General features: G+C 49.4%; 1 protein-coding gene across 1 annotated transcript in view; it reads right to left on the bottom strand.

The window, feature by feature from the left end:
• Ptprj (protein tyrosine phosphatase receptor type J) overlaps nt 1-21,220 on the bottom strand; it is a 104,371-nt gene that overhangs the window by 22,456 nt on the left and 60,695 nt on the right. The window contains exons 2-10 of the mRNA XM_063227950.1: nt 20,546-20,564; nt 17,680-17,904; nt 14,434-14,685; nt 12,428-12,634; nt 11,141-11,356; nt 6,458-6,721; nt 4,101-4,358; nt 1,851-2,108; nt 459-734 (exon numbers count right to left, since the gene is read on the bottom strand). Of these exons, the coding sequence (XP_063084020.1) occupies nt 459-734; nt 1,851-2,108; nt 4,101-4,358; nt 6,458-6,721; nt 11,141-11,356; nt 12,428-12,634; nt 14,434-14,685; nt 17,680-17,904; nt 20,546-20,564 (1,975 nt within the window). The remainder of the gene's footprint in view (nt 1-458; nt 735-1,850; nt 2,109-4,100; nt 4,359-6,457; nt 6,722-11,140; nt 11,357-12,427; nt 12,635-14,433; nt 14,686-17,679; nt 17,905-20,545; nt 20,565-21,220) is intronic.

The following is a 21,220-nucleotide window of genomic DNA, read 5'->3' as shown; positions in this document are numbered from 1 at the left end:
GCCAGGACCAAGTGTTGGCTCTAACGTCCCCAGGGAGGCTGACCCAGGGGGATCCCCACTCCTGACTCAGCCTGAGGCCCTTGAACAGCACAGTGGAAGGCAGGAGTGAGGGAGAGCTCTGTGGACCGAGTTCACCCTGGCCTGCTCCCTCCAGCCTCGGGGCCTTCACGCCAGCCACTCCTTGCTGCAACAGCTGAGACCCTCACTGCACACAGCTGGCTCCTTCACTGTCCCCAGATCTGTGCTTAGTCACCTTTCACTGAACCTTCCTGGGCAGCCCAGAAAAACACTCCACTGCCCTCCCCTGCTCACTTCCTCCCAATTCGTTTCCTTGGCCGTAATCACCCACACCTATGTATGGCCGTTAGCTGACCCACCAGGACTGTAGAGGGCAGTGTCCACACTACCCACCCCTGGTCCTCACACCGAGAACCTGCAGTCTGCACCAGGTCACTCACCTGTGCAGAAGTTCTTCCAGCTGGGAACCAGGGACTCAACACCCCCGACTTCTGCAAAGATCTCCACAGTGTAAGATGAGCCCGGTACTAATCCAAGGATTGTGTCATGCGTGACTCCAGTGACAGTGATGTTCTGTGTGGTGCTGCCACCATCCCCATCCTCCTTGATAAGAAGGTGGTAGGAGTAGGTAGGAGAGGCTGTATCCAGGCTCTCCCATTTCAGGTAGGCCGCCGTAGCGTTGGCACTTACTTCAATGTCAGACACACTGCTGGGCCCTGGATTGAAAAGTAATAGCAATAAGGCCAAGTGTGGTAGAGCTCACCTGTCATCCCATACTCAGGAGGCCGAGGCAGGAGGATTGCGGAAAGTGTAGGCCAGCCTGGGCTACACAGCAAGACCTTGTCTCCAAAAAAACACAAAAGAAAAAGCATGAAGAATTTTGAATCCTAGTACAACTTTATTTACATCTAAAACCATCTTAGTTTCTTTTTTGGAAAAAATAAATAGCGCTAATATTTGCTGGCTCAGAAAATGACAGACTTCCCAAAAAGACATTCAGAAGATAATTATATAGGGCCAGGTATATAGCTCAGTGGCACAGCACCTGCCTGGCAAGCACAGGGTCCTAAGCTGAACTCTCAGTACCCCCCCCCAAAAAAAAGAAAGAAAATAATTACACAGATTAAATTTGAAGAGAAATAAAGCTTTTCAGTATTTTTCCCTTTCTTCCCCTAGTACTATGCACTGAACCCAGAGCTTTCATACTAAGCCACATTCTCAGGCCCTTTCTTTTATTTTGAAGCTCACACCTGTGGTCCTCTGGCCTCAGCCTCCCCAGGACGCTTGGATTACAGCTCAGATTACAGGTAGACACACCACAGTGAGCTCCCAGCTTCTTTTACTACATTAGGTTTATCTGAACTATATATTTTAAGATGTAATTTCCCATTTTTTTCTCTTAAATCTGACTGATGAAACAAATATACCAAAAGCATACTACAAACACCATCACCACTTATTTAGTTTGGAGTGAGGCAAAACATCTCCCTCACTGTGGCAGACAAAGCTCCTTGTCCAAATAGGGTCTTGCAGTGCCACCCTGACAGCGTGACTGTTCTCTAGTGTGTGTGGCCCCGAAGCAGACTCTCATGTCTTCATTCCCACGGCCCAACTCACTTGCTGCTTCAGAGGGCGACTTAAAGTTCACTCGGCTTCAACCCCAGGTCCCAGAAGGACGGCAGGCCTGGGCTGAGGCTGGCATTTTTCACTTACACTGCTCCAAGGTCGCTTGGACCCAGAACTCCCCAGGCCTTCACCCGGTCACTTAACCGTGCTGCCTGCTGGTGACAAGCAGGGAGCACCTGTCCTCGCAGGATGCCAGAGAGACTCACGAGTGTACTGCACGATGCTGCTGGAGTTCCCCCAGACCTGGTCCAGCACAGGAGAGATGGAGATGTTATAGGGGGTGCCCGGGCAGAGGTCCGACAGCAAGATTGCCTCCTGAGAGCTGTTTGTTTCCCTCGAGCCATTGGCAGACTGGATCCGCACGTGGTAGACGTATTTAGCGGCATGGTCTGTGTTTTGCCACTCCAGCGCCATCTCTGTGCTGGTGACATTAACTACGATGATGTTAGAAACTGCACTGGAGGCTGGAAGAGGAAGGGAAGGAGAAGGGAAAGCTGTTTCCAACCACAGAGAATCCACCTACAGCCGGGTGTGTGTCTAGAGAACTCACTCTTTGGCCACCAAGCTCTCCACTGAGACAGAGGGGAAATTCTAATAAAAGAGAAGAAACGCAACATGCACACCATTCTCTCAAGAATTGTGGTTCTTTTATGGCACAGAGGAGCTTACCTGGCCATCTTATAAATTCTCTGGGCTTCCACTTTTATCATTCAAGGGCCCTGAGGGCCTTGGAAATCACTCTCCATGAACTATCTGAGCTGATAACCCAGCGTGTGTGGTCTGCACTTTTGCATCTGGACTTCACTCATTCACTCAAACATCACATCTCCCCCCAGCCCCCCTTAGCAAGTGGGGGCCAGTGATCTGGACATCCCTGGAGAGGCTGACCACAGGCAATGTAGCAAATAGGGGCGATTTCCTTCTCCCATCTCTTTGAAGGCAAATACTTTTATCCCTGTTTTGCTTTGTTCTAATTAATGGTGTTATTTCAGCCTGTTTCGTTTTGTGGAACTTCAATATACATGAAAGCATGGACAGCTATTTTGAAGAGAATGAGAGACTCTACAACAGCCACTAGTGACTTCCCTCTTGTCTGGTTTTGAAGACCTAAAACACCTTCTTTATTCTGTTCAGATCAGTTTTATACTATGTTGTTTTTTTATGAATTCTCCGTATGCAAAGACATGGACAACTATTTGAAAGAAAACAAGAGACAACACGATAGATAGTTAAGATAAACGAAAGAAGAAGAATCTCCTTATCCCTGATCAGCCATTTGCTAGCTGCACCAGCCTTAGCTAGATTTAAACTTTTCTATTACCTCTAATTGTTCTCTTTGTCAAATACAAAAGGCTCACACAAAAAATAAATAAATAAATAAATAAATGACCCTGTGAAGAGTCGGGCTGCCCGCCACAGGGCACAGGCCACGCGCAGTGCATCCACACAAGCGGTTCTTCAGACCCCTTCATCTTCTTAAAAGTTATTAAGGACTTCAGGGTTTTGTTCACAGGGGTCATGTTTATCAGTTTTTACTGCACTGTAAGTAAGAGTCTTTTTCTTCCCCGCACAGAGTGACAAAGTCGTCCCCAGCCAGACAGCATCTGGGAAATGCCACACGTGAGAAAACCAGAGTAGAAAACAGCCAAGAAACATACAGTGTGACCATCTGATAACACTGCGCAGCCTCTTGGGGAGCCCTCAATGGTGCCATGAAAACCACTGGCCTAGCCCAGGAGTCAGCAGCTTCCAGGCGGAGCCAGAAAATAAATACCTCAGGTTCACAAACTATGAATTCTCCACTGCTACGCTGAATTCTAATGCAAAAGCAGCCACCACTGGCAGTATATAAAAAATGAGCAGGATTGTGAGTCAGTAAGACTTGCTACAAAAACAGCAGGCCACTGCCGGTCTGCAGGCCACTATCATCCACCAGTAGATTCACTGATATTTAGATGATGCGACAAAGGCAGGTGCCAGGGTAATCTGGTAGAAAGGCTTATGTGGAAATAGGATAAGCTGGGAGGTGAGAGAAAAGCAGATTCCAAAACCGCACATACAAAATGACCCAAGATTTGTAAAAGGGGTGTGTGTGTGAGTGAGTGTGTGTGTGTGTGTGTGTGTGTGTGTGTGTGTGTGTGTGTTCTAAAATTTTATCAGAGATGCACTCTGGCAAATAGTATTTTTGTTCTTGCTTTAGCTGGTCTGTTTGTAATAACACTACAATCCTAACATAAGTTTAAGATTCTTCTTAATTGGGGCTGGGGATTTAGCTCAGCGGCATAAGCGCCTGCCTTGCAAGCAGGCAGTTGTGAGTTCGATCCCTGGTACCGATAAAAATGAAAAAGACAAAAAAAAAAAAAAAAAGATTCTTCTTAATTTAAAGAAAAACATTTGGAAGACCAGACACCTGTAACCCAGCCGCTCTCAGGCAACAGCTCAGTCTGCTCACTTACCAGTCCGACTGTGAATGGTTGTGGGCTCCCCTTTAGTCCCGTTGGGTCCTTGTGGAACTATTTTAAAATGGTAGTTGGTTGCAGGCCTTAAGCCCCCAATGAGAATCTGCAGGTCGCTGGTCACATTGCTGTGACATTCTCCAGACATTTCCTGGGTTGTGTCAATTATAAAGGACTCTGAGTCGCTGCTGTTCCATGCCAAGCCAATTTCCCTCATGCCCACACTTGTCACTTGGAAGTCAGAGACTGGAAAAGGAGCTGTGGAGAGACAGTGAGAATGAGGGGAAGGGTTTGTGTCCCTGGAAATGGTGACAACTGTTACCCTACACTCACATAGGCAGACCGTCAGACAACTGCCCCATGGGGACACGGAGCTCTCTGCTCCCTTTCTAATCAGCAGCTACATGAGCACCTCAGAAACTGCTGCTTCTGACCACAAAGAGGGCTCAGGGTCACATGACTGCAGACACTGCCACAAAGTCACCTGCAGGACAAGAGAGACCCCCGTCCAAGCTCTGGAGGAGACCCTGTCTCCTGCTGGCTGCTTTCTCCTGATGCAGTACTAAGCCCCCCTGAGCCTCTGCTTATAAAGGCTACTGATGGCTCCCAAAATACATCCCCTCTTGCCCTTCACACTACATGCCCAGCCTTACCACTGCGTACATGACTATAGAAAACAAAGACTCCATTTCCCAGCCTCCCTTGCAACTACAGGGAGCCACATGACTAAGATGTAGCAAACAGAGTATGAGGAATGTGAGCAGAAGCCCTATAGTGCTTCCAGGAAGCTGAGCCTAAAGGATGGAGTTTTGTCTGGGATCCTGTATCTTTCCTCTAACTGGAACAGAGAAATGATGGCTGGAGCTCTGGCTGCCTGCCTCCAGAACCAACACAGCACTGGTGGTGATAGTGGTTGGTGACAGCTTCTGGATCCTAGGATGACAAACCAAAACACTGCCTCCTGGATCCAGCAACAGAAGCTGAGGTTTCCTGATTCCTCACTCTGCCCATAGGGACAAACAGGATGACGAGCCAGCTGGGTCAGCTCCATGGCCTCAGTGTGGCAGTCAGTTCTGGGGGCTGAGTGAAATCCCGTTCACCAATTAATGTCAGCAGTGACTCTGTGTGAGGGTCTCTAAGAAGAGGCCAGACACGGACAGAGGGCCACCTACGGGCCAAGAGGAGAGGCTCCGGGAGAAGCCATACCCACGCTCACCCTGTAACAAACACATAGCCCCAGGAAGTACAAAAGAAACAAGTTTCTGTGCTATGCATTACAGCAGCCCTAGCAAAGTAATCCATGCACCTTTCTGTTGATTCTGTAAACTTGCAGTTTCCAGGATAAATCTCCTGGGCTTAAAACAGCCCACAGTTTTCTGTTTCCTGCAGCCGAGACCTGGTTTACACTCTTGCATCTCCATCTTGCCTAGCATTGGACTGCTTTTACCTGAGACAGAGACAAACTCCTGTCTTACTTAAGTGACTGACTGTGGGAGCTGATACTCACAGCTGAAACTAACCATAACTCATGGTGTACAAAAGCAAAAGATGAAGAAATCAAAACAGATTTCATCTTCTCCAAACAGTCAGCCCAAAAGGCACTTGTAAGAAGGCACGACGTATGTGTTGGCTGGGATGCCCCAGGCTCCTGCGTGAGACGTTTTTGCAGGATGAACCCTGGGCCCTGCATCAAGCTCTCCTGGGTTCCAGCCCCTGTGCAGCACCTGCTAGCTCAATGGACTTGGGTCAGCTGTTCCGCTGTGCTGGGGTGAAGTTTTCTCATCTGTAACAGGAGTTCAACACCCACTACAAAGACCACTGCAATACACATAAAGCACAGGGCACCGCTAGAGTCCACGCTGCTATGCTGCCATGGCCCATGTACTGTTACTGCTTTATTTCACAGCAGGAAGTGGATTACCTGTTGCCTAGCCTATCGTCTCACCTTTACAGGACATTTAAGCAATCAAAAGATGAGACACACACTTCCTTCCTGTGTCAGCATGCCAGGGACACCAGGACCAGAGCACCTGAGTTCTCCTTTTCTCCGTCTCAATTCACCCAGGTCTCTACTACAGAGCGAAGGTTTCACCTCACCTCTGCTGCCCACCAGGTGTGACACCTGCCTACATCCCCTGCCTTGGCCTTGGCTTCTATACCCAAAGGTTGAGGGCAATGCCACCCATGTCACAGGGATGCTGGGAGCATCCAATAGGACAGTGCAGAGAAAGCAGCGAGCGCCAGGCCCGAGCAGTGACAGCTGTTACTCTGCCTTCTGTGCTTCGGGGTAAGAGTCCCTGGGGACCCATGGGCCTGCCACACAGGATGGGAAGGAATGACCCAGAGGGCAAACTCACAAGTGTACACCTGGAGGAAACCTGGTGTGCCCTCCACTTCTCCCAGGAAAGGACGCACTGTGATGTTGTACAGGGTGCTCGAGCGGAGGCCACTGATGTTGGCGTAAGTCTCATTGACACTAAGGGTGAGGGACTTATCGTGCCCAGCCACGTGGATCTCATAGGTATAGGCAGAGGACGACCCGTTGTGTCTCACTGTCCAGGTCAGGCTGAGGCTCGTGGCACTGACGTTCACAGGTTTGATGTCAATCACCTGCTCGGAATCTGTGAAGACACACAACAGTGGGTGAAGAGTCCCGATACCGCCTGGCAGAAGGGGCAGGGAGTAGCCATGAACGCATGCCAGTGAGCTTAAAAAGCACCCTCAGCGACTGCTCTTCCCCTTCACCATTAAACCAGGCCTCGTTGTTTACCCTACCCTGGGAGTGGTGACTCAGAAAAGTCCCAGCACGTGTGCCCGAGAGTGAGCACTGCTCTTCCATGATGAATCAAAGGTCACAGACTGGACAGGGTGCACCTGGGTTCCCAGGCCAACTGTGTTTTCACAAATGGGGTGAAAGTCCCTCCCTGAAGCCAAGGTCATGCAAGGATACAACTCACCACCTGCCCTCCCCCTGCTCTGAGCTCCTAGTGTGGCATCACTAGAACCACGTGGCCACGTGGCCTAGGGGCAGGTGCCACTGCGTGACACAAGCAGCACTGAGGTCAGGAAATTAAGAGCGCTCTGTGTCTCCAATCCGTCACCTCTGCTCCAGGTCAGGTGTCCTCCACAGGCCCCACCCTCACTGGGCATTGTGGCTGTGTCTAAGGCCCCCCAAAGCTTCATGCGGCCCTAGGTGGGGCTTTTCAGAGGTGGCTGGATCTAAGGTGTGTGATGCTGTTTGATTCATGCTGCAGTGCTAGGATCCCTGGCGCTGGGACTAAGGGTGTGAGAGTAGCCTGCGTAAGATGTAAGGGTCAGAAAGAGTCTTGTCGTCTGGCCTTGCTTGCCTGCTTTTCCTGCCTTCTGTCTCCCATGAACTGTTTTGCTTCTGCAATGCCCCTCTGCCGCGCCTCCCTGGCTTGGAGCCAGCCTACTATGAACTGAGCCAAATCAACCCTTCCCCCTTCAGCTTGGGTGTCTGGTATTTGAAAGTAATTATGACCCTTAGTAGTCATGAGGGCAGAGCCCCATGGATGAGATGACAGCAATGACCCGAGGTCCAAGAAACCCCTTTCTCATCTCTCTCATCACGTGAGGACACAGAGCTCAGAGCCCAGAAGAAGGCCCAGGCCCCATAACCAGAACCCAACCTTACCAGCACCCCAATCTCACCCTTCCAGCCTCCAGAACTGTGAGCAGTAAGTGCTTATTGTGTAAGGTGCCCTGGGTGTGGTAACTTGTTACAACAGTCGAAACTAAACTAAGCCATGCTCCTCTCTCTCTCTCTCTCTCTCTCTCTCTCTCTCTCTCTCTCACACACACACACACACACACACACACACACACACAGAAATTATCCTTCATAAATTATTTATGAAATGTTAAACTACTAAAGCACAAACCAGGATATGTATGTATTTTGACCACAAAGAGCCTGAGAGACAGTCATTACTTCTTCCCTTTTATTTAAATTGCTTTAAAAAGCAAGAACCCCAGGCCCACACTAACCTACAGGACCCTCTTTAGCAAATCAAGGAGAGAGCCTGTGTCAGTCAGTGTGTCACTGCTGTGACAAAATGCCTGAGAAAATCAACTCTCGCTCACAGTTTCAGAGGTTTTGGTTCATGGTTGGCTCCATCATCCTTGGGCCTGTGTAAAAATGGAAGGAAGTAACAGAGGAAAGTTGCTCACCTCCTGGAGGTCAAGGAGCAGAGGGAGGGAAGGAGGGCCAGGAACAAAATATAGCCCCTAAGGGCTGGGGATGTGACTCAGTGGCATGTGCATGCACAAGGCCCTGGGTTCAATTCCCAGCACCCCCCCACAAAAAAACACCCAGGGCCACTGCCTGAAGGCCTCACTCCCTTCAGCTGGGTGCACCTCTTAAGTTCCCACTGCTTCCCAACATGGGCTAACGAAGTGTGAACCATCAATGAATGAATCCATTCATTAATTCATATATTGACTCATCAATGATTTAATCACTGATGAGGTCAGAGCCCTCATGACCCAATCACTTCCCCACCTCTGAACACGGCAGCAGTGGGGAGCAAGTGCTCACACATGAGCCTGTGAGGAACATTCCAGAACCTTCCTCTGGAGGGATCCAGCCAGGGCCTGACAGAAGAGGAGGACCCAGGTTGGACGTCAGCCCCAATCACCCTGTCAGCCAGTGGTGACTTTCCAGAGCCCACAGCCCCATGGAGCAGCCCTTCCTCCTCCTCCTCAAACCTCCTCTCTGGAAACCAAGCCCTCTGAATCCAATGCCACCTGTCACCCTGCGGTTGGTGAGGCCACTGAGCAGTCTCTGCTACAGCATGAGTATAACCAAGAGGAGAGGAAAGAAGGAAAGAGACACAAGCAGACTTTCCTGCAATTTGGCCACTAGGAAAGCTGTTGTTCCCTCCAGAAGATATGACCATCACCCACTTCCTGCCTAGGTCTCCAGCCTGGCTTGGAACCATCTGCAGGTATGCTAAGCTCCGTTCCTCTCATTTCTCATAACGGTGAAGGAGAAGTAATTCTCAAAGCACCCACACAACATCACTCCAGAAATTAAACCCAGCTCTCGGGTCCCATTCGATCCCTCTCTGGGTATTTTCCCAAAAGAATAAAACACATCATACCACAGCGATATGTGTGCACACCTATTTATAGCTGCACAATTTGTAATAGCCAGATCTTGGTAACCACCTAAATGCCCACTGACTGAGGAACAGATAAAAAAGATGTATAGATTTTTATAGGTAAATGGATGTAACTTGAAACCATATTCATAAGTGAAATAAATCAAACACATATGTGCACACATCATATTGTCTCACTAGTGTAAGAAGCTGAAACACCATATGTACATGTATATAGGCATATAAAAATATTATTGATTTCCCTGAGTTCACTGAAGAGAAAAATGTATGCAGGTATTGTCCAAACAACTGAATGCAGAAGTGTTGTGCTCTGGGTGAATGATTGGGGGATGACAATAAATAAATAAAAACAAGAAAACCAAAAAAATAAATGAAGAATTTCCTTCAGTCAAAAATCAATCAATCAATCAATCTAGCCCTCTGGAGTTAACAACCGGGGTCCTCAAGGCATCACCAAATCTCTGCCCTCCGTATCCTACATTCCCTCTTCCTAGTTCCAGGCTTCAGCGTCCAGGGCCTGGAACCTAGGCTGCCCTCCTGGTGTGGGCCTGTCTGGGGATTTTTGTTTGAACTGGGTTGAATTGGGATGGGTGTTGTGGTCCTGGGGATTGAAGCCAGGCCCTTTGCACTGAGCTACATCTCCAGCCCCTTTTTATCTATTTTGAGACAGAGCCTCACTAAATGACTAAGTTGCCTAAGCTGAGGGCAAACCTTCGATCCTCCTGCCTCAGCCTGCTACAATGCTTGTAAACGGCGGGGCGGGAGGAACTGCTGTCACCCACAGCTGCTAGGACAGCACCTCCCTCTCCCAGCACAGCCACCAGGTGAACAGGCGTGTGACACACCATCCCTCTAGGGACTCTGAACGCAAGACTGTCACCAGATGAGTGTGGCCCAGCCCTCTGGCATCTCCTGAGGGCCTACCTCTACCAGCCTCAAGTCTCAGTGCTGCAGTTGGCTGAGTAAGATGACCCCGGTCTGTTCACATTGCCTGTCACCAATCCCCCAGGGTGGTGACACTGAGACATGTGTCCCTGAGCTCACGGGGCCTGACTGCTTCTCCACCCCCTGCCCATGTGGCAGGCTCCTTGGAGCAGGAACCATGGGTTTCTTTAACCTCTCATTGTTAGCTTCTGGTTATGGTTTGAACCTGAAGTGTTCCCCCAGAAGTCTCCTGTGTGTGGAGTGCAATGGGATCGTGGGGTGCTACACTTACCAGTGAGTTCACAGCTGGATGCGCCAACAGAAGGGGCTCTGGCTGGAGGTGGACCCTGGATGTGACCCTGGGTGTGCATTCTTGTCCCAGCCCTTCCTCCTCTCTCTGCTTCCGGCTGCCATGGGTTGGGCACTGCCTGCCAACCCTAACTGCTTTGGAGCCAGCCAGCCATGGACCAAAACTGTGAGCCAAAATCAACCTCTCCTCGCCTAAGCTGTGGGTGCTATGTATTGGATCCCAGCAACAGGACAGTGACTGAGACACCTCCAAATACTGGTGGGTTCCGAGAGTGGGAGACTGAGTCATAGCTAGAAATAAGCCCAGAGTGTGACAGCAAAGATTTCAACAGAAAGACAAGCATGCATTTCCAGCGTAGGCTGAAAAGGAAGGCTCATTTTCTTATCTCAAGCAGAGAAACATTAGCCAGTGATCAGATGCTGCGCCAGCTGTCTCTCTGGCTCCTTGCAGAGACAGGGGTGACGGGCAGGAGGCAACAGCCTGATGTGTCTCTGAGCCACAGCCTTGAAGCAGGAAGAAGCTCCCCAGGTCAGTGCCATCCAAAATCTCTCCCCACAACAGAGCTGGCTGCTAAGCAAATGATAACTCAGATACAGAATCACAAGAGACACAACCTGTGCCCATGGCTGACTGAGGCCATTGCAGCAGGGCCATTCACATACTTGTTCTGAACTCCAAGCTGCTGGGCCATCCCTCTGTGCCGTCTGCCGCCCGAGGGTAAACAGTGGCTTTGTACTGCACATTTGTCTTTAACCCGCTGATCAGAACTTCTGTGTCTTGGTTCTCCTGGCCAAGGGCTGGGCCTGCATTTTCAAGAGGTTTCCAGATCCAACCCAAGCCCGGGCTCTCCGAAGTGCTGCTCACTGTACCACCAGCATCTGTGTCCAGGGCAGGAGGCAAGGACATTAGCTGCACTCACAAAACACATTCTCTTTTCAGCGCCCACATCCCATGCGATGACACATCTCATGGTCAGCACTCTGTAAATGCCTGTTCCCTGCCGCCCCTAGACAGCGATCTGGTCCCTTGAAATAGTCCCAGTATTTCACTTTGTGCTGCAATTCCAGGAACACCTCAGGCATCCTGTGCCTCTCTGGGCTCTGCAGTTTGGACTCTTTTTTTGAGAGGATCTCACTATGTGACCTGAAACTCACAGTGATCCTCCTGCTTCTGCCTCCTGAGGGCAGGGCTGACAGATGTGCATCACTCCACCCAGGCTGGACCATTTTCCCTTCCTTGGGAGGTGATCTTCTTGCATCCCAACAGGGTCTCCCAGGGAGTTCCCTGACTCAGAGCCAGCATCCCCTGCATCACGCAGCAGACAGCAGGGAAGTAATGGGTGTGATATGTGAGGGACCAGAGGCCACTTCTCCCTGAACTGCGTGGAAGAAGCCAATACACAGAAAGAAGCTGGAGAAAGGCTGAGAATCGCCCCATCTCTGTCTCTAAGACCACAGCGCCTGCAGCAGAGAAGTATGCATGTGCCATGCACTGCTCTTTTAGTTTAAGTCCTCTGAAGTCCAGCTCCCATCTGCCACTTACAGTCAAGAACCTCAACCCTGCCCAGTGCCTCTGTTTCCTCCAGCATGAAATAGGGACCTAGTCTGTGTCCTCTACAAAAGCTGCACAGCGCCCACTGTGGGTGCTGTTGAGCAACCCTGGTCTTCAGGGATGAGATGAGTTCCTCCCTGGGCTCCCAGCTATGCGCCCAGCTGGAAAATCAAAAGCTCCAGGGCCCATCTGCTTCCCAGGGTACCCAGGTGCTCAATACCCTCCTGAGCCCCAGCACCTTCACCAGTAAAATAAGACGCTCCCCTCCTTCTGGAAAGGAGTGCAGGACCTAACTATCCTGGAGGGGAAGCCTTCCACCAATTCTTAAACCCTGCACAACATAGAAACGATATCTTTTACAACTATTAAGTGAGAGGAAATCAAATTTCATAGCTCACCTGAGCTCCTTTCACTCTGTGTCTTGCTGGGTTGTGGACGAAGAAGGACTTGCCGAAACCTAGGCTTCAGGTCTGAAATGTTGATCCGCATCTCGTGACTTTCAAGAAACAGCCTGCAGGACGCGGTGCCATTGTCACTGCCCCAGATAAGGACAACCTGTGTCTCCCCCATGAAGGCCACGCTCAGACCAGACACCGGAAGAGGCTCTGTGGATAAACACAGGGGGATACTCTCAAGCTCAGTAGCTGTTCCAGTTAAATCAGCCCAATTCTGTGTGTCCAGCTGGAAACGATCCTTTTATCTAAGTCCACCGTGTCGCCACCATTCGCAGCTTGAGGAACACAGAGTAAAGCAGAAGGAATAAACCCTAAGACCAAAATCAGTCAAGGTCTATACTGTCCTTTAAGATGATCCCTGACTGTGACTTCAACTCTGCTTTAAAATGTCCCCTTAGACAGCGGCCTTTAATCACATCTACATCAGACTTGGGCAGTGGAGCAGTACAAGGAATCCCTCTCTGCCAGGCCCCCAGGTCTCCCTTCAAGACCAGGTCACAGGAGCATTTTACAGACCAAGGCCCAGCCTCCGAGGTGTCTGTCCCCATGATCCAGCCCAAGGCAAAATTCCCCACCATGCTGTGCCCTGGCTGTCACCTCCTCTGGCTGTTGTGACATAAATCAAAACACTTCAGCTAAAAGTACACTCAGGAGAGAGGACCAGAGAGGCTGCAGCATGCTCAGGAAAACACAGCACTGCTGGCAGCAGAGACCACAGCCCCAACCGCTGGCCCCAAAACAGGAAGCACAGGGGATGTCAGTGACAGAGACAGAGAGACAAAGAGATGACAGATGGACACAGCCCTGTTTGAGGTATGGGAGACTGAACAGGAAAACTTCAGCACCACCCAACCCAGAAACAAAGGCATCCGCTTGATTTCCCAGATCACATATCTCTGATGCGAGATTTCTGCATGAAGGCCTGTGGATGTCTTACATGGTGTGGTGTGGTTTGGTTTGGTTTGGCAGTGCCGAGGACTCTCACATGCCAAGCAAACGCTCTACCACTACAGCTACATCACCAGGTCTCATATTGTGTTGTTGCTGTTTTATTTGTTGGCTTCAGAGAAATATTCTAACAAAATAATTTCCAAGCTATAGAAAAACGAATGTCAAAACTCAGTGGTCTCAAAGGGGTATCTGTGGGACTTAGCTCACTTCAAACCATGGGATCCAGGGCTGGGCTTCTGTGGCCTTCGCCAGCCAGGAAGGCCACGTGCATTCACATCACACACACGCATGCACACTCACACACTCACACATCCACACCACCACCCAGGAAGCTTACAGAGGGCCTCTATTTTCCTCTTGCTTTAGAAAGAACAGCTCATCTGTTGGGCACTAGTTTTTAATTTTTAGTTCCTTTCAATCTATAAAATTTTAAAAAGCTATATTGGCAGCTCTCAGAGGAGACTGAGGGAACTGATATCTAAGCTACACCACGACCTAAGTTGTCTGGTCTCCATTAAAAGTCCAAACATCACGGGGCCACACCCCACTTGAAACACACACTTTCCTATAAAGCACACCAAGCTCCCATGCCCAACAAGAGTTTCAGGGAAAACAGACACAGCCTCAGTTTCCCAAGGAGCTGAGAAGACTAGGAATTACAGACGTCATCACCCTTCTAAGGAGGCCTCACACCAGGGCCCTGCAGAAGATCAGGTGTGAACCACCGGTAACAAACCAAAAGATTTTAAAAATAAAGCCAGGGGAAACTTCTAGCTGGGATTGGTAGCACACACCCTTCATCTCAGCACCTGAGAGGCTGAGGCCAGAGCATCATCGGGAGTTCAAGGCCAGACTGGGCTACATAGCAAGACCTTGTCTCAAAAACAACACTAAAGGATCAGGTGCCGTGATCCAACAGGGAACAGGATGGACAAGGCTCTAGGGTACAGGATAATAAGAAATGGTCTGTGACCATGGCTGTGAGCCGATCATCTTACCCGTTGTGACATTGATGAAAGCGGCCTCTGCCAAGGTCTTGTTCCTTCCTAGAGATACAGAGAACCTATATGGTGTCGCCGGACTCAAGCCTGTGATGTTGTACTGTGTTTGCTGCACTGGCTGAGTGACCCATTCTCTGCTTGTCTCATCCTTTATGCTGTACCAGAACGCAGAAGTGGCTTGGTCTTCATGTTTCCAACTTAGGACCACACTGGTTGGACCGACGGAAAGCACTTCAAGGTTTTTCACAGCTGCGGGTGTTATTCAAATGTTTTTAAGAAAAAATGAAAAATCACATTGAAAAAACCTAAATGGAATTGGAAAATCTGCTCTGTATGTCCACTTTCCAGAAATAACTTTACACCCACAGGAAGACAAAGATGTTCCAGGAACCCAAGTGTGCCCCAAAAGCCTGTTCCACTCATGAGCAGGTGATCTGGACTTGACCCTTATAACCTCTCAGAGTTCAGCTCTCCACTGCATCCCAAGTTCCCCTAATACACCACCACACACATAAAGGAGTGTTATCAAGTCTCTGTGGTGTGATAAACAAGGTCGCTAGGTTTGGTTTGGTTTTGGCAGTGGTGGTGATTAAACCCAGGGCCTTTGCACTGAAATACATCCCACACTTTTTCTAAAGTTGCCCAGGATGGTCTCAAACTTGCAATCCTCCTGCCTCAGCTTCCTCGAGGTATGCACCACCAGGTCCAGCTTGGATATTTTTAAATCTAGATTCAGACTCCAAACCTGGTAGTCACTGGTCTTGTAACAGTACCCAAAGTCTCTCATCTTTGAGAACTACAGTTTTATCACCTGTAAAACTGCAGATGTGTAAGATCTTAAACCAGCCAGGCATGGTGGGATACATCTATAACCTCAGCACGGAGGAGGCTGAGGCAGGATGCTTCAAGTTCAAGGTTAGCCTGGACTACATAGTGAGATCCTGTCTCAAAAACCAACCAGAAAAACAATAATAACAACAAAGAATATTAAACCAATGGAAGGCATTGGGGTTGCTGGCAGTAAACCTACAAATGGACATCTCTTAATTAAATTCAAGATTGAGGAGCAGCAACCAGAAAGAGAATAAAAGACAGGTGTTATGGTCCTTATTCTCAATCAGCCTGGAACTGAATCCAAGAGAATAAAGTCTGCACAGGAACATCATCTTGGCATGAGCACAGATCACAGGAGAGGCAAGAGCCCTGGAACCCTCATTTCCCAGCCCCAGGGTTTCTGTATGGTTTTTGCTTTTCCTATTTCAATGTCTCTGTCAAGGTTTTCATTTCCAGAGCCAGGTATGGTGGCACATGCCTGTAATCCCAGCACTCTGGAGGCTGAGGCAGGAGGATCGTTGCAAGTTCAAGACCAGCCCGGGCTATAAAGTGAACTCAAGGCCAGCCTGAACTGTATTGGAAGACCCTGTCTCAAAAGAGAAGAAAAAGTCCTCATTCAGGTCACTTCCTGCCCTAACCATCACCTGGAGTGCGCCCCTGGCTGCTGTCCTGACGCTCACCAGCTTATTTCTCTAAAGGGAGCATTTTGGATTCTTGGCAGAGAGCTCACGGTCCCCAGCTCTTGCAGTCAGTCACCAGCACTTTCTTTTGTCTCTTTCCCTGACAATAGCGAGCGCACATTGAGGTCTGCCCGGGTGGAGGAGCAAGGCCCCACAGTCTCTGCGCACGGCTTTTATTGTCCTACAGCCTCCACCAGCAAGCCCAAGAAGCCAAAGGTGGCGGCAGCCAACTCAGTCCCGGTGTGGACCCTCCGCCACTAGGAGGCGCGCTAAGCTCGGGACCACGCGTTTAAAAACCAACAATGAACATTATTGCACGAGGAACTCCTACCATTTTCTTGTATACCCTAGCAATATTTCAGTGATTATTCTGATATTACTGTCGTAGAACTAACAAAACAACTGCATCGCAAAATTGTTTATGAAAAATTATAAAAGTAATCTACCTGCCCCCTCATTGGAGAGGTTAAATGATTCAACAAGTCATTCAGAGTTTTAAATTTTTGTGTCTTGGGACACCTTTGTCCTCTTATAAAATCATGAAGGGACCAGGAATATAGCTCAGCAGCAAAACCACCTGCCTGGCAAACACAAGGTCCTGAGTTTGATCCCCGGTACCAAAAAAAAAAATCAAGGATCTCAGAGAAGTTTTGCTTGTGTAAGTTATGTTTGTTGATTATTTACTGCATTACAAATAAACAAGGAAAATTTTTGAAACACCAAAAACATACAAATATGCATTTATTAGTCATCACAGTGTCAATCAGGAGGAAATAAGGAACATTTCAAGGCTACTGAGATAATAATACCTCTCAGAATCCTCAAAAGAAAATAAGAGATATCCAGAGATCCCTGGACCATGCTTTGAGAACCGTTGGTCTAGCCCAGGGTCTGAAAACTTTTTTTGGACAAATATTTCTGGCTTTACAAGCCATAAATTCTTGAGTGTTCTTACTCAATTCTATTGTGAACAAGCTGCAGATAGTAGACAAGCAAGCGTGGCTATGCTCCAATAAAACTTTATCTGCAAAACACAGCAGGCGCTTTAGCACCCGGACCCTTATAATCTGTCTATCATGATTCAGACAGGGGTTAAAGTTCTGCTGTAAAAATATTCACATTGGCAAAGAAAAATAGGTTAAATGAGGCAATGAGAAGAAAATAGATTGCAAAAACACATGCACGAATGACCTCAATGTTTGTACACGAAAAAAACCTAGACATGCACCTTCAAATAATAAAATAGCATGCATTAAAAATTATCAGTGATTTTGTTTGTTTGTTTGTTTGAGACAGAGTCTCACTAAGTTGTAAAGTTGCCTGGCTGGACTCCAACTTAACCTCCTCCTGCCTCAGCCTCCCACAGCACAGGGATTACAAGCATGCACCATCAGGTCCAGATAAAAGGTACCAGAGACTATTCCTGACTGACAGCTTACATGTGGTTTCTCTTTAATTTATATTTTGAATACTAATTATCCTTATGAAAAATGTTTCAGGTTTTCAGGCAACTAAAACAATATTTGGGGCTGGGGATTTAGCTCAGCAGCATAAGCACCTGCCTTGCAAGCAGGCAGTCGTGAGTTCGATCCCCGGTACCAATAAAAAGAGAAAAAGACAAAAAAAAATTGAAAAAAAAAAAAAATATTTGGAAGTCATGACAGCTATAAATTGAGCAGCTTTCCCTTAAGGAGCATCGCAGTGGGCGATGGGGAGTTTCACTGCTTACCTGGACCTCCTGCCTCGGGCGAGGTCTCCTGGAAGCCGCCCTGTGTCGTTGCTGTGGGCGTGGCAGGACCAGTGGTCCAGGACCCGGGGCCACTGGAGGTGGGCCAAGTGGCCCCGAGGTCACCAGCTGGCCCCAGGCTGGTGATGTTGTCAAAGGTCCCTGGGCTGCCCCGCAAGGAAGTCGTCTCTGTTGTGGTTGCTGGGGAGCTCTGAGAGGAAGCGAGGGCTGCGGAGAGAGGCGAGGGTGAGGCACCGACCTGTGAGCCGGACGCGGCGACAGCTTCCTGCTCCCCTTCCCATCTGCATCTCCCACGCACCTCAGAAACGCTAGGACAAAACAGACCCCCACCAGCTCTGGAGGAGACCCAAGCCCCTGTCGGCTGCTCTCTCCTGATACAGTACTAAGCCCTTCTGATCCTCTGTTTGCAGAGACTGCTGGTGGCCCCCAAAATACTTTTTTTTTTTGGGGGGGGGGGTGTTCTGGGGAATCGAATTCACTACCTCACGCCTGCCATCCAGGCGCTGTGCCACTGAGCTATAATCGTGCCCTTCCATCCCCTTCTCTTTCTCTTACACATATTTCCAGTCTTTCCACTAGAGAACAAAGACTCCACTTCCCAGCCTCCCTTGCAGCTACAGGGAGCCACGTGATTAAGATGCAGCCAATAGAATGTGAGGATTGTAAGCTGAACCCCTGCAGTGTTTCCCGGAAGTTGAGCATGAAGGGCAAAGCTCTGCCTGGAACACTGCCATCCTTCCTGTTACTGGAATATGGATATGATGGCTGGAGCTTCAGCTGTGCTTCAGGCCCAAGATGGTAGTGGTGGTATTGGTGGTTGTGTTGACGGCTTCTGGATCCTACGATGACAGGCCAGTACACTGCCTCCTGGATCCAACAGCAGAAACTGAGGCTTCCCAAATCCTCATTCTGCCGCTGAGGACAAACAGGGTGACAAGCCAGGTGGGTCAGCTTCACAGCCTCGGCGTGGGAGTCAGTTCTGGAGGCTGAATGAAATCCTGTTCACCGATTTATGAGCTAAACTGTGCCCCGCAGTGTGCATGCGCTGAGGTCCTACTGGGCAGTGACTGTGTGTACGAGGTTGTCCCATCTAAGAGGTCAGACCCTGCAGGGCAGAGCGCCACTTGCAGGCGGAGTGGAAGAGGCCCAGGGGAGAGGCCACACCTGCTGTCAGCCTGCATCCTGAGTGCGGAGAAGACCACAGTGCGTCGCCTTCCTTCTGTCCCCTGCTCCGGTGAGCTCTGCTCCACAGCATGGAGCCTGTGGGTTTCCACAGCTCGGCTTCAGGTACCGGAGGAGGCGGGGTCCGCCTGCACAGCAGGGCGTTCAAGGCTGCACAACAGCCCACCGGGGTCTTCCCAAACGGTACCAGGAGGAACTCCAGCTCCATGACTGCCCCCCACCCCGCTGTCTGCAAGGCTCTTCATGATCACTGTTATTACCCAAATTCGCTTTATTAGAAGGTGTCAGCAAGACCTGCCCCTGCAGAGGGCACTGTGAGAAAGATCCATTTTATCAGCGTGGTTCTCAGAATTCGGAGTTTTTCCAAGCAGAAAAAAAGATGTTACCCAATTTTAAAGACAAATCAACAGCTACTATTTTTCCACACACACACACACACAAAAAACTAAACAGCTGGACATAGTGGCACGCACCTGTCATCCCAGCACTCAGGAGGCTGAGGCAGAAGGATTGCCACCAGAACAAGGCCAGCCTGAACTAAACAACGAAACCTTATCTCACAAAAATAAAATAAAATAAAACCTATTAGCTAGCATTATCTTTATGTCTTACAGAAACATCTTATGACCAAAGATAGTTACAAGGTCATCGTGTTGGACTGGGCAGTGTTGTGAAATGAATGCTGGATACCAGGAGTCACCGGAACTTAGTATCCTGTCCTTACACCTCTCCTTTTCTTCTAAGATCAGGGGCACTAGCTCCAGCCAGCACCCGGAACCTAGCCTTCCACGTCACACGGCCAGGAGCCACGTTTTGTTTATGGGATCCAGGGGCTCTAGCACTGGGCTACATCCCAGCCCAGCCCTCTGGGTGGAAGCAAAGGACACAGAAGGCCACCTCCCAAGCTCTAGAGGTTCAGGGACATAGAATCTTCATCCCTGTTTTAATGTAGCAAGGGATCAACCAAGAGCAGCACAGCAGTATGTCGGCGAAACAGTACACAAAGTACTAAAACAACCCATGATTGTTTCATTATGTTAAATTACCCATGGGTATAGGTCAGCAAAAAGAAAAAAAGTAACAGAAAAAAAACACTTTTTGTTTTGGTTTTCTGAGACAGGGTCTCACTATATAGCCCTCCATGCAATCCTCCTGCCTCAGCCTCCCAAGCACTGGGAGGACAGGCATGTGCCACCGTGCCTGGTTCTGAAAAAATCACGTTTTTAAAGACAAGGTTTTCAGCCAGGCATGGTGGCATGTGCCTGTAATCCCAGCACTTGGGAGGCTGAAGCAAGGGAATCGTTGCAAGTTCAAGACCAGCCTGGGCTACAAAGTGAGCCGAAGACCACCTGAACTATATAGCAAGACTGTTTCAAAAAGATAAAAACAAAAAATAAATAAAAAATAGAGACAAGGTTTTCGTCCAGGCTGGCTCCAAACTCCCAGTCCTGAGACCACAAGAGCATAGTTAGAAAATACCAATTTCCATGTGAGTGTTGCACCATTCGCTGCTGTTTCCCTTCAGCGGCTGCTCTTGCCTTTTCCCCACTTCTAAAGAGAAACGTGGGGAAGGGGCTTCCACCATTCTTTTCCCATTGGCTGTCACTCTCCGGATGCCCACAAAGAGCAGCAGGGGACGGGACAGGGAGGAGGGTTCAGTACTCACCCTGGCCTGGGCACAGGAGCTGCAAGAGAACAGAGAGGAGGTCAGCAGCAGCCGCAGGACACATACAGACACACACACATGGACAAGCGGGGAGGCCGGGCCCAAGGCTGAACTCGGCTCAGTGGGAGCCTGGGGCCACGCGTTCCCGGTGTCCACCTCCCCCTGGCCCTGCAGGGTAAAATGAGGCAGAAGAGCCCAGCTGCAGAGTCCCGCTTGTCCAGACATCCCTCTCCCAGAGCCATCTCCAGTCACAACACAGCACAGGAAGTCAGGGGTGCAGCAGAAGAACCCCCAGGCCATCTTTCCCACCCATGGGTGGCAGGGATTTTTTAAGATGGGTGGCAAACAGCATTGGGAAGATGTCACCAACAGGCTGTCAGCCCACAGTCTCAGATCCCTGAGGTCCTCCACATGATGACCCCAGACTTTAAAAGCCCAGAGTCAACCCAGTGCAGTGTGGGGCACACCTGTCATTTCAGCACTTGGGAGGCTGAGGCAGGCAGATTGCCATGATTCAAGCCCTGCCTGGCTACATAATGAGACCTTGGCTCCAAAAAATAGACAAAAATAAGGGGGACAGATGATGAATGAGAAGGAAGGGCATTTTGGGTGCTGTGTCCCTGAAGTCGCAGCCTGATCAACACAGAGAGGCTAACGTTCATCACACGTCCTGGA

This window comes from Cavia porcellus, unplaced genomic scaffold (genome assembly GCF_034190915.1).
Source record: "Cavia porcellus strain 051 isolate PalLab524CR breed Dunkin Hartley unplaced genomic scaffold, mCavPor4.1 scaffold_17, whole genome shotgun sequence".
NCBI lineage: Eukaryota > Metazoa > Chordata > Mammalia > Rodentia > Caviidae > Cavia > Cavia porcellus.
Note: the sequence above shows the minus strand (reverse complement) of the source record. Positions and strands in the feature narration are given on the sequence as shown.